At 46.9% G+C, this 13,346-nt stretch overlaps 1 protein-coding gene across 2 annotated transcripts in view; it reads right to left on the bottom strand.

Moving 5' to 3' along the window:
• Positions 1-13,346, bottom strand: part of LOC146808619 (NACHT, LRR and PYD domains-containing protein 3-like) — an 874,093-nt gene that overhangs the window by 449,378 nt on the left and 411,369 nt on the right. Inside the window, exons 6-7 of one of the 2 annotated variants that reach the window (XM_085623650.1) lie at positions 11,156-11,326; positions 10,925-11,037 (exon numbers count right to left, since the gene is read on the bottom strand). In XM_085623650.1, coding sequence (XP_085479776.1) covers positions 11,010-11,037; positions 11,156-11,326 — 199 coding nt within the window. In that variant the 3' untranslated portion in view covers positions 10,925-11,009. Of the gene's footprint in view, positions 1-10,924; positions 11,038-11,155; positions 11,327-13,346 lie in introns of those variants that run through there. The other variant, XM_085623649.1, reaches the window with a different exon arrangement.

The following is a 13,346-nucleotide window of genomic DNA, read 5'->3' as shown; positions in this document are numbered from 1 at the left end:
GGCCCGCTGCAGCGTTACAGGCCCGAGCCGAAGGAGAGGCCCTTTAACAAGGGAACCGGACTTTAATAGCCAGTATAGCCCTGCTACGAAGCGCTATAAGCCTATTAGAACATTCTGCCACTAGAGGGCAGAATGCTCTAACAAATAAGACAAAGGCCTCTGAAGCTCGAGGGGATTTGAATCTGTCGTACTTTGGTATCCGGAACCGCGTAGGGGACAGGGCCCTACCCCTGTCTATCTTGGTATTAGCGAACCGCAAATGGTAAATGCGGCACGTACGAGTGCTTTATGTGCCGTTCTAGCTACGAATGCACTGTGTACACGTATTCTGCTCAACTACGCGGGTTCCATTTTGGAAGCAGTGGCCATCTTGTCATTGCCCTCACATAGGCTATGATGGAGTTAACACGGGCCTCACAGTACACGGGCTTTCCCTCTGACTTCTCTGTGACCTGGGCAGCTGGCTCTGCTGCCCCGGGTCAAACCGGTCTCACGAGCTCCCCTTCCTCCTTCCACCTGTGATTCGTATCAGGGCTTGACCCGTCATAAAACCCTTTCATTCTACACAATCCCCCGGCTAATCTCTTCCACACCTGCTTGTTCTTGCTTTATGACTTGTTTCCCAAAACAGGAGATGCTCATATTTATTGGGGGGTCTATTTACTTCAAACATGGGATCTGAACCTTCCTGTGTAAATCATTGTGGGCTGGCCGAACTGGAATGTGGGATGGTCATCATGACTCTGCTTTTTCGTTTGTAATGTATGCCTTTATATGACCATATCGTAAACCAAGGAATGTATGCCTGGAGCATGATATTTTGTACTTAAGGAGAAGTTCGTTCCTATGATTTTCAGCAGTCTCCTGAGAACATACACGCTGTTGTACTTCTAGGATACCTGTCATTGGTCTGCAGCCAATAAACGATTCTTTGACTTCACCCAGAAGACTCTGTGTTTCTGTAGGTCCGGAACAGGGTGAAACCCCGGAGTCATAGGGTGTGTGCCCCTGCACCGCTGGGTCTAAAATACCCAGTACTTCAATTTGGCGCCCAACGTGGGGCCGATTTCAGCGGTACCAGTCCAAGCCAGAGGTTCGTGAGGAGCTTCGTGTGGAAATTCCGGAGGAAGGCCGCCACTTCATCGACCCCTGCATGTCGACGTGGTCCGAAAGTCTTTTCTGCGAGGTTCTCCGCGTCCCGACGGCTACGAAGGACTGCTGCCCTGATTAATCGACCTGTTTTGGACCCTTGACGAGTTTGAGAGAGCGAAACAATCGAGAGAGTCTTCTGGTGACGTCATCGGTCAGCAATATTCAGTTAAGTATAAGTGGAGCGTCTCCCATTTGTTTTGGTATCCCTCGGGATCGTTTGATTTGATTTGGTAATTGGTGATTTGGTGTTTGCAAACCCCAAAGCCAGAGGACTCGTGTATTCACGAGAATATCGTATTCGATAATCCTTTGACGTTTGGATCTAGACTAGTGAGCGAAGATGCCTGGTTCTGGACTATTTGGTAGATTATTCTGTTTGGGTTGTGGAAAAGATTTCCAGCTGGAAGAATCATGTCCGGTTCCTCCGGTTGGAACTCCAACTTATGAGCTCTATGTGAAACATGGCGTAGGCCCCATTGCATATAACGAAGTGTGGATCCACTACACCAGGAAAGATGGTGTTTTAAAATGGCCCCAAAATGGTAGTTTTGATACCGATATTTTAGATAACCTGGAAATTAAATTGTTTAAGAAGAAAGCCCGGCCGGCGATGTTTGACTCTTTCCGCTTATGGCGAAAGGAAGCCAAACAGAAGGAAATTAAGCTAGCGAAAAAGAATAAGAGAGAGAGAGGTATGTCAGTAATGCAAGCAGCTGTACAATTTAAAGATAATGAAGAGGAGCAAATGAATGAGCAATTGCACAGGCAGCGTAAGTTAGGGATTGACAAATGTTACCCAGCTTTGCCACATTCTAAGCAGGATGAGTCAGAAGCAAAGGAGAAAGATCCCTTAATGTCGCATTTGTTGAGTTCACCACCCCCGTATGCTCAAACTGCCACGGCGCCTCCCCAGCTTGTAAATATGCTACCTCCAGTGCATATACTGCAAGCCTTGCCGCAACCGCCAGTTGCTTTGCAACCAGTTCCTATTCCTGTAGCGCAGTCCTCTCAAGCGCCTCCGGTAGTGCTTCCAACTACCCCCGCACTTCCTGCGACTTTGCTTAATTCAGTAACTGCCTCCCCTAGCGCTCTTCCTTCTACCACTCCAGTACCTGTCTCTACATCCTCTTTTCTTCCCTCTGTTTTTCCCCCTGTTCTCGCCTCAGCTTCTCCTTCAGCGCGACAGCGTTTAGCCAATGTGGTTACTACGTTAATGTCGCCTCTCTTTGGGTCATCTGGTGCAACTCCTGGTGTACAGCGTAAGCAGTTGCGCAGCCAATTGCCTAACCCCGATGAGAAAAAGGTAATAGATCACATGGCGCGTAGATGGATCGTTTTTCCTTCACTGTATGATGTGGAATCGGTTGTTAACACTTTCCATCAATGGGATGCCCCGAAACAGAGATATGTATTCGAGAAAATGTGCGAAATTCTCTGTGAAGAATTGGAGGATAGTGGTAGAAATCCGAACTCGCAGGAATTGTGTAGAGTGAGGTTCGATTTTGGAACTGGTATAATTGTGGACCGCGAAGTAGATAAAGCAGTTGCGGTTGTATTGTCCTTAAGGAATGACGATTGCCAACAGTCATTGTTTGAACAAGAGGTCCTTGTGGGGAAAAAGGCAAAAGCGCGACAATACCCTATGAGAGAAGTTCCCCCGGTATGGAAAGAAGCAGTTGCAGCTGTCGGCAATAACCCCGCTGTGCCAGCGCATTTCCAACGTGTTTGGGTGCATGTTCCATGGAAGCGCTCTGAGGTGTTAGCACTTAAGCAGTCCTTGCCTGATCCCCGTAAAAACCCAGCAGGTTGTTATAAAGAGTTGTCACAGACGGCAGGGTCATGCATTATGAATCTGGCCGACATAGACATGTTGTTTGGTAATGTTGTTCCACAGCCTCTATGGGGATCAATTCGTAATGTAGATCACAATGCAGAACTAGGGGATACCTGGGCTAACATTGTTGCTGCTGATGCTAGACAGACGGGTGGTGCGAAACCAGAACCTTTAGTAGCTGAATTGCCTGGTAGAATCATCACGTATATGAAGACAATAATGCCTGCGATGCGCGTAAATTGGGACAAGTTATCTGCATGTAAGCAAAAGAAAGATGAGACAGTGTCAGACTTCTTTACTAGGTTTGAGGAAACGTTTATTGACCACAGTGGGCAAGATATGAGTACTGAGGGTGGCCAACGGTTGTTTGTGGATAAGTTTGTGCAGAATTTACTCCCTGACCTGTGTAAAAAGTTGAAAGATTCAGAGAGTTCTTGGGCTGTTTCTTCTTCAGCGCAAATACTGGCTACTGCACAGTATTATGAGAACAGAGATAAAGACGAGAAAGATAGAACGGAGAAGAAAACGAAGGAACTAAAGACAAAGGTCCTTTTACAGCAGGCCTATCCACCACGTGGCGGCGGTAATAATTATAGACAACCCCAAGGTGTCTATCACCAACCCCAACAGTTTCAGAACAATCAGCAAATGAATGGGTATTATCAACCACGTGTCCCTGTAGGTCCCAACCAATGTTCATACTGCAAAGAGGAAGGTCATTTTAAATATAGTTGTCCTAAATTAATGCAACGGAACGGTAATGCGTATGGCGCAAGAGGTAGAGGTGGTCAGCAAGCTCCTAGAGGCAGAGGGCGTGGGAGTGTTCCCCAAAACGCGCGTCCTCTTCCGCCCCAAAGCGCCATTAATAGTTTTGATCAGCAGGCTAATGCGACTAGTAATACGGCTCAGTATTACAATAATGATTATTATGCAGAAGATGGTGATGCAGAGAATAATGATTACTAGGATAGCCATAGACAGAGAGAGGGAGTTGTTTCAGTGCCAGTGGATCAGAGTGGACCGTATGTTGAGGTGACTACAGCAAATGTAACGGAGCCTTTTCTGCTAGACACTGGTGCTGCAAAGAGTTCAATCATGCATTCCAAACTCCCTGGCGCACCTTTGTCTGGCGATATAAATGTTTCAGTAGGTTTTTCTGGCGCCCCGGTTAGGAACCCGATTTCCAGTCCCATGTCACTTTCCGTTGGACCTTGCGAGCTGAAAGCGCCCCTGATCCTGACAACAGGTTGTGGTGAGAATTTGCTGGGATTAGATTTGTTGAAAAGATTGCACGCTACACTGTATTGTTCTCCTTCAGGAGTACAACTTACATTAGGCAAGCAAGTGGTTTCTTCAATGTATTTGTCTAAAAACACGATGCCACCTGAATTGTCATCCCTTCCGGATGCCCTTTGGGCTACTGGTCCCAATGATGTGGGCCTCTTGGAAATACCACCATATGTGGTGACTTTAAAGGCTAATGTCAGACTGCCACGTATTCCCCAGTACAAGATCTCTAATGAAGGCCAGAAAGCATTGTTAGACATTGTCAGCGACTTGATTAATAAGGGTGTGATTGAAGAGACAAGAGGCAACGTTTGCAATAGTCCGATTTTACCTGTCTTAAAACGAACGGACCCTTCACAGCCACCTGTTTACAGATTTGTGATTGATCTTAGAGAGGTTAATAAGATTGTTGTGCCTCAGTTTCCGGTCGTCCCTGATATAACTGCCTTATTAACGATGATTCCAGCCTCTGCTGCATGGTTTTCAGTGATCGATTTAAAGAATGCTTTCTTTAGTATCCCAATTGCAGAAGAGAGCAGAGACATTTTTGGTTTTAGTCTGGGAGGCCGAAGCTTCCGCTTCAAACGCGCTCCCCAAGGCTACTGCGAGAGTCCATCCATATACAGTCAAGCTTTGAAAGCGCAGCTTGATGCACTTGTTTTACCTAGTGGCGCTATCCTGATCCAGTACGTGGACGATTTACTGATCGCTGCGGATACTGAAAAGATCTGTAAAGAAGCCACATTGTCACTGTTGCGCCATTTATCCGCTTACCATCACAAAGTGTCTCTCTCTAAGCTGCAATATTGTCGACAAGAAGTGACCTACTTAGGTCATCTCTTATCGAAGGAGGGAAGGAGACTGACCCCAGAAAGAATTCAAGCCATTGCACAATTGAGTGTGCCAAAAACACAGAGAGAAGTGCGTGCTTTCTTGGGCATCACTTCATACTGTAGGCATTGGATCCCTAGTTTTTCTTTGTTGGCAAAACCTTTATTAGCATTAACATGCAAAGACACACCGAATCCTATCCCATGGTCTGAAGAGTGTCAGAAAAGTTTTGTGGAATTACGCAATGCATTATGTTCAGCTCCTGTGTTGGGCACTCCTGACTATAGCAAGCCTTTTACATTGTATGTTCACGAGAAAGATGGATGTGCGTTGTCAGTGTTAACACAGCCTTTTGGCGACAGACCGCGCCCATGCGCGTATTTTTCATCCACCTTGGACCCTGTAGCAAGGGCATTGCCAAGCTGTCTGAGAGCGACAGCTGCTGCAGCGATGTCTATCCGACAATCTGCTGGTCTGGTAATGGACAACACATTGATTGTCATGGTTCCACACGCTGTAGACACATTATTAAATAGAACCAAGACACAACACTTGACTAGTGCGCGATTATCAGGGTATGAACTCACACTGTTAGCGAATCACATACACATAAAAAGATGCAATACGCTGAATCCAGCCACATTATTGCCGATTCCAGCAGACTCAGATGAGATTGAGCAACATGACTGTCTGTTCAGGACGGAAGAAGAGAAGAAAGGGAGAGTAGATCTCAAAGATACTCCCCTGACTGAATGTGATGGCACTTTATGGGTAGATGGGTCATGTTTCAAGCTCCCTAATGGTGACACGACTGCTGCATATGCTATCACGACTTTACATACGGTCGTGGAAACTGCACGAGTGCCACATAATTCGGCCCAAGCAGCAGAATTGATCGCCCTCACGAGAGCATGTGTGTTGTCTGAAGGAATGAGAGTGAACATATACACAGATAGCCAGTACGCCTTTGGCGTGGCTCATAACTTTGGGCGTTTGTGGAAAGAGCGTGGGTTCCTGACGTCGCATGGAGCTAAAATTCAGAATGGCAAGTTGGTGAATGATCTCCTTGAGTCACTGACCCTACCTTTGCAAGTTGCGATCATGAAATGCAGTGCGCATAGGAAAGTCACAGATGATGTTGGACGTGGGAATGCGTTTGCTGATGAGACCGCGAGAGAAACAGCACAGAATGTGAAGACTAGAATGTATGTTGCAGGTCCCGCAAGATGGGTTAATGATGTGGGAATGTGTGAGAACACAATAGAGAGTGTGAAGTCGCTTCAGGCTGAAGCTACAGAAGAAGAGTTAAGCAAGTGGAGAGAGAGTATGGGTAAGTTGGATGAGAATGGTTGTTGGATTGACCTGACAGAACATAGACGATGGTTGTTGCCTGATGCATATGTGCTTCCAGTAGTTACTATGGCACATGGAATGGCACATATCAGTACGAAAGGTATTTGTAAGTTGTTGGCTCCAGTATGGCAGAATGTTGGGATTCCCAAGTGTGCAGAGAATGTGGTCAAGAATTGCATAGTATGCTTGAAGTACAACCCTGGTAGGGGAACCCCAACTCCGGCCGGTCACTTTGCACCCCCATCATGTCCATTCGAAGTTTTGCAGCTGGACTTTATTCACATGGAAAGATGCAACAACCTGAAATATGTATTGGTGGTTGTTTGTGCTTTTTCCAAATGGGTAGAGGCTTATCCTCTGAAAGATAACACTGCCCTATCCACAGCCAAAGCCCTTGTGAAGGAGTTTTTCCCCAGGTTTGGGATGCCGAGAATGGTATGGTGTGATAATGGTAGTGAGTTTGTGGGTAAAGTGATGAAGAATGTATGTGAAGGGCTAGGGATAAAGCAGAAGTTCCACGCTGCAAATCACCCCCAATCAGCTGGACTAGTTGAACGCTACAATGGAGCCTTAAAGCTCAAGTTGGCCAAAATCCAGGCGAGCACTGGTCTTAAATGGCCTGACGCTCTGCCTCTAGCACTCCTGTCCACCAGAATGACGATACACTCACGAGTGGGACTTAGTCCTTACGAGGTCGTTTTTGGCCGTCCCGCCAACGTATGGGGTGTACCGAGACCTACGAAGTTCAGTGAGATTGAGCATCCAGTACTGCTCGATTACCTGTATGATTTGACTGTTAAACTGCGTGTTTTGCACCAACAGGTACATGATACTCTTCCCCAAGCCTCTGGACCTCCTGGACACCCCATCAACCCTGGCTCGTGGGTCCTGGTCCGGAATTTCCAGCGTAAGGGCAACGACGAACCTCGCTGGATCGGCCCCCATCTTGTTCTTCTTTCGACAAGATCAGCAGTGCGAGTGAAAGGGAAGAAGCACTGGATTCATGGTACTCACTGCAAGGTAGTTCCCTTGCCTCTGCCATATGACCAGTGGGTCAACGAGGGTATCGCCGACTCAGAGACAGACATTGTACCTCGCTTTGTACCATTCAGTGACGCACGCCTAAAAGACACAGCTTCAGTCCAAGAGAGTGACAATATTCTGCAGGAAGCTGTGCCGCCATCAAATCGACTGGACACCACTGAGCCTGAACTTTTGTTTCAAGACCAAACAGCACCTGGCCGTCTCCGCTATAACTTGAGACCTAGGCCCATGGACAAATAAAGATTTCCTCATTATTTCCCTTTTGACATTTTTTGCTCTCCCATCTGAAGGACTTTCTTGATTTTTGTTTTTCGAACCACCATCCGGGTTCTGCCGCAGGGTCGCGGTGCCAAGACTTTGGGGTACAGGCCGAAGACGCTAGGTCAACGGTTCTGGTTGGTCTAGGGCGTTTCCCTGGACTGACAGGCGTACTCCTTAGCAGAAGAAACTCATCCACCGCGAGCGGCCCGAGTAGAGGATGGAGTTTTGTAGGATGGAGAGACCGATTGAGGAAATGAACTCTCAAACAAGGATGTGTAGAATTGTAAAAAGTAAATGTTTTGTCTTTTTGTGCTTTGTTACACTGTGTAGTATCATAATGTTTATTGTAGGATGTGTGTTTTTCTCTGCTCCAAAACCCATTGCACCCACTCAACAGCCTATATCTCTTTCTACTGCCTCCTCTCACTCTTTTCACCCTTTGCCTGAGCACGAACAGACCCGACGATCAGAGTTCGTAAATAACTCGTTTATCCAACTCTTGCACCAGCACCAACTGGTAATGAATACGACCAATTGCTGGGTCTGTGGGTTAATGCCCCATACCACTAACAAGGGTATTCCCTACCTGGTGCTACCGTACAGTTACAATGGATCGTCATGGGCATTCCAAACCATGTTTCTCTACGCCCTAGATACATACTCCCCTCGCCCACCGCGTTCCATCAGACCCATCACCAATAATAAGGCTTTGATGAAAGGAGTTGCCGATATGAGTAGGGATATTAATGCATACTCGTCCATTCCCAAAGAAGAGCTGAGACCTTATGTAGGATGGAACGCGACGGGGTATAGTATCAGTCTGGGTGAAAGACAGCGAAAAATCTCATCTCCAATCTGGGTCGTACCCTACATGGGTCGGTTCTGCTTACAGGGTAATGGTCAGAACCCTAGGGCTCAACTGGGAAGAAGTGACTGTACTGAAACGTACACTTTCCCGTCACAGTTTTCCCCTGCGTTTTTGGCTGCTAAGGGCACATATTTCATCTGTCATGACCGAGCATATACGTGGTTGCCCCCTGATTTCTCGGGCACATGTTATATTGCGAACTTGCTACCGCCGACATTTACTGCTGCCTCTGACTATCACAAGACCAGAGTTGTGAGAGGTGTGATTAGTAAGGAGGACACTGCCGGTCAGGAAGCAGGAGACTTTTTCCTGGGTTTCCTGCCGTTTTGGGGACCTATGGTCAATAGTAGGAACCTGAGACAGCTGACTCGTGTGGTTGAATCCACCGTCAATGTAACGGCTGGTGCCCTTAGTAATTTGACAGCTGAGCTCCAAGCGGATCGCCTTATGACTTTGCAGAACCGCATGGTCCTAGACGTTATTCTTGCAGACCGCGGTGGGGTATGCAAGGTCATCCAGTCCAGTTGCTGCATTTTCATACCAGATAATGCTCCAACAGTGTATCAAGCCATCTCCAAACTCCATAAAATATCTGAAGCCATACACGTGGATAAGGGAGATTGGTCACTGATGGGATGGTTCTGGGAATTGATATCTGCCTGGGGTTGGAAAGTTCTGATGGTCATTGGAATGATCTTAGCCATTCTTTTCCTGTTCTGTCTATGCATACAGTGTGCTCCTGTGATATGTGGCCTCTGTGCTACCTTATGTGTAAGGAAACCTGTATCGAGGGACGAGCTAAGTAATAGGATGATGCTACAGCAACATCTCCATGACTTCGTGAACATTGACCTAGACTCGGATTAAGATGAGTATAGTGATTGCCTATGTAAGGGCAAAAGGAGGGTCTGTCGTACTTTGGTATCCGGAACCGCGTAGGGGACAGGGCCCTACCCCTGTCTATCTTGGTATTAGCGAACCGCAAATGGTAAATGCGGCACGTACGAGTGCTTTATGTGCCGTTCTAGCTACGAATGCACTGTGTACACGTATTCTGCTCAACTACGCGGGTTCCATTTTGGAAGCAGTGGCCATCTTGTCATTGCCCTCACATAGGCTATGATGGAGTTAACACGGGCCTCACAGTACACGGGCTTTCCCTCTGACTTCTCTGTGACCTGGGCAGCTGGCTCTGCTGCCCCGGGTCAAACCGGTCTCACGAGCTCCCCTTCCTCCTTCCACCTGTGATTCGTATCAGGGCTTGACCCGTCATAAAACCCTTTCATTCTACACAATCCCCCGGCTAATCTCTTCCACACCTGCTTGTTCTTGCTTTATGACTTGTTTCCCAAAACAGGAGATGCTCATATTTATTGGGGGGTCTATTTACTTCAAACATGGGATCTGAACCTTCCTGTGTAAATCATTGTGGGCTGGCCGAACTGGAATGTGGGATGGTCATCATGACTCTGCTTTTTCGTTTGTAATGTATGCCTTTATATGACCATATCGTAAACCAAGGAATGTATGCCTGGAGCATGATATTTTGTACTTAAGGAGAAGTTCGTTCCTATGATTTTCAGCAGTCTCCTGAGAACATACACGCTGTTGTACTTCTAGGATACCTGTCATTGGTCTGCAGCCAATAAACGATTCTTTGACTTCACCCAGAAGACTCTGTGTTTCTGTAGGTCCGGAACAGGGTGAAACCCCGGAGTCATAGGGTGTGTGCCCCTGCACCGCTGGGTCTAAAATACCCAGTACTTCAAATCTCCTCAAGCTCGGAGAGGCCTTTGTAAAACATTGGAATGTTGCTCTGCAGGCCTTTACCGGCTCGTAGAAGCCGGGAGCACTCCATTGTCTTCAATGGAGCTCCCAACATTCCAATGTTCTAATAGCCGGTATAGCCCAGTTACGAAGGGCTATAAGGCTATTAGAACATTCTGCCACTAGAGGGCAGAATGTTCTAAAAAATTAAACAAAGGGTTCAGGGAGTGCGAGGGGATTGAAATCCCCTCAGGCTCCCTGAAGTCTTTGTTCACAGCCAGAGCTGTGAACAAAGACACATTGGAATGTTGGAGCTCCGGGCTTATACCAGCCATTATAAGCCCGGAGCACTCCATTGTTTTCAATGGAGCTTTCAACATTCCAATGTTTTATTAGCCGGTATAGACCGCTATAAGGCTACATTAATGTATATTTTACTAGATAGTGATGGCTGTTAGGTGCAGATCCGATATGTTGTTAAGGCCTATTACCTATTAGCCCAAATACTTGAAAATAGTGCTTAAAATGTGCCATTCTGCACTATTATAAGGGTTGGTCAGTGACTCAGATTTGTACTCTGCAAACCTCACAAACCTAACTTATGCACCAATCTTATTCACATGGATGGGATGTGTGTTTCCTGAAACAGAAACAGAAAAGAGACAGAAATGTACGTATTTAAATTATGTGCCTGAGCCAGTTCCAACAATGTGTATTTTAGCAATAAATATTGTGATACAAAACACACAGCTCCATACCCCAGTTTCTGTAGTTTGCAGTCTGGATGTTTTAGGCCTTCACACAACTTCTTCAGTCCCGAGTCTCCCAGTGCATTGAAGTGGAGGTCGAGCCTTTGAAGACGCATGTTTGTTTCCAGGACAGAGGCGAGGTCTTCACAGCATGAATCGGTGAGGAAGCAGCTATGAAACCTGCAGGACAGAAGAGATATGGAGAGGAATAAAGCAGAGCACAGAAGGAATATAAAAGTTAGAGTTTTATCTTAATTTCTCTCCCCTCATTTACTTACTCACTACTAGTGACACATCCCCACTTTAAACATCTACCAGGCCATATTTATATAAGAATCACATGAGAGGGAATTTTAAGACTAGCAGATGCACTACTAAATGTACATAATAATACATTATTTAATATACGTTTCAATCAATGTTTTACGCTGGACACACTGTCATGCGATGTTAATAGGCTAATCACAACTTTAGTTGTTGCAGCTCCCTGTCTAATAATATACTGGTTGTTACAAATTCATTAAAGGGCTTCTGGTCAGAAGTGTTCATCCGTTGGCCAGTTGAAATGTCATTCATATTTTCCTTCCGTCCACCTGGCGCTCCCTCCTCCCCTTTGCCTATGCTTTCAGAATGTGTTGGAAGTTGGGGAAGAAGGGCTAGCAGAGTCTATGAGGGACCCAGGCGTGAGGGCACCACTGCATTCTTGGTGGTATATATTCATGTGTTTGCCCCATTTTCATAGTGATATTTGATGCTCTAGACTTGATGACCTAGCCCCTCTCAAACGATATAACCATGACCGGCCACAGGTCACTGTAGCGTCTCCCGAGCTCGGTAGCTTGCAATTGAACACACCACACATGGAGCTCTGTAACAGATGTCCTTATTCCTCAGTGTATGATCACACACTGCACTCTCATTACGTCATAATTGGTAATAACCACACCGTAACATCTCCCAGCAATTTACGTAATCCCTCTGTCGAGTTTGCCAAGAACCACAAGGGTCCTACGCAAACAGTCTCACAACACAACATCTCCCCTTTTGTTAAATAAAAAGTATAAACAACAGTCACAATAGATTGGCCAAGTTGGTGGGGAGCCCATCACTGCACCAGCCAGCTTGCCACTTTGCTCGGGGACTCTAAACCCCATCCTGCTCTGCGGCTGGAGCTGCCAACGAACACATGCGGCGTGACCTTCGACCCACGCCAGGAGGCGCACATGAGCTGTTCGGGACTCCCCCAGCGCGGTAGACCGTCACTGCACCAGCCAGCTTGCCACTTTGCTCGGGGACTCTAAACCCCATCCTACTCTGCGGCTGTAACCGCCAATGACCGCACGCAGCCACGACCTTTGACCCATGCCAGGAGGCGCACATAAGCTGTTTGGGGCTCCTGCAGTGTGGGCCACTTGCAGACACACCTGGCCACGTGCCGCCGCACCCAGCCGCATGCGGATTTGCCCGTGCAAAGCCCGGGCCAAGTGCGGGCCCGTCTGCGCCCGTCAGAGCCCAGAGGTGGCCGGGCTGGGCTCCCTCTCTTGGTCCTTGCACCCAGAGGATTCAGACCGTGATTCTGAGGTGCTAAACCCTTGATCCTGCTATTCCCCCAAGTACCGATATCAACTACATTGCAGAACGGATAAAAAACATTACAAGCGGTACTGTGTCATGTGCGCTAACATAAGGAAACTGAACGGACAGAGCTGGACTGGCCAGCCTGGGCTAACATTAATACTGATCCCAAAGAGTTATATGATATATATCAAACTTTCATTTCCCACTCTTACCCCTCCCCTGCTCTACCACCTTTTCTCTCATCAAAGCTTTTCATGCCAGATCTTTCTTTCTGATTATATATTGTGCGAAAAGCAACAACTATCAGGTAACAACATTGCTTGACTATGGGGAAGCGAAAAGCGACAGAGGCGCCCATGGGGAAGGGCAAAACACCAAAATTAAAGAAAAGTGCGGGTGGGAACTGTACAATAGCTGAAATAGATAATCTAATAGAAGAGGTAGAGACGGGCGGTCAAAAAACATAAGGCATCACCAAAAAGGAAGATTACCTCCTTCTACGCAAAGCAGGCAGTACACAAACAACCGGCACCATCACACCAAATTGACGTTGTAGTGCATACAACTAGCCAGCAACACCTCCCTACACATGAAACAAAAAAAAAGCAATTTGCTAAATACA

This window comes from Triturus cristatus, chromosome 8 (assembly GCF_964204655.1).
Source record: "Triturus cristatus chromosome 8, aTriCri1.1, whole genome shotgun sequence".
Classification (NCBI taxonomy): domain Eukaryota; kingdom Metazoa; phylum Chordata; class Amphibia; order Caudata; family Salamandridae; genus Triturus; species Triturus cristatus.
The sequence above is the reverse complement of the archived record's forward strand: the minus strand, read 5'-3'. Positions and strand labels throughout refer to the sequence as shown.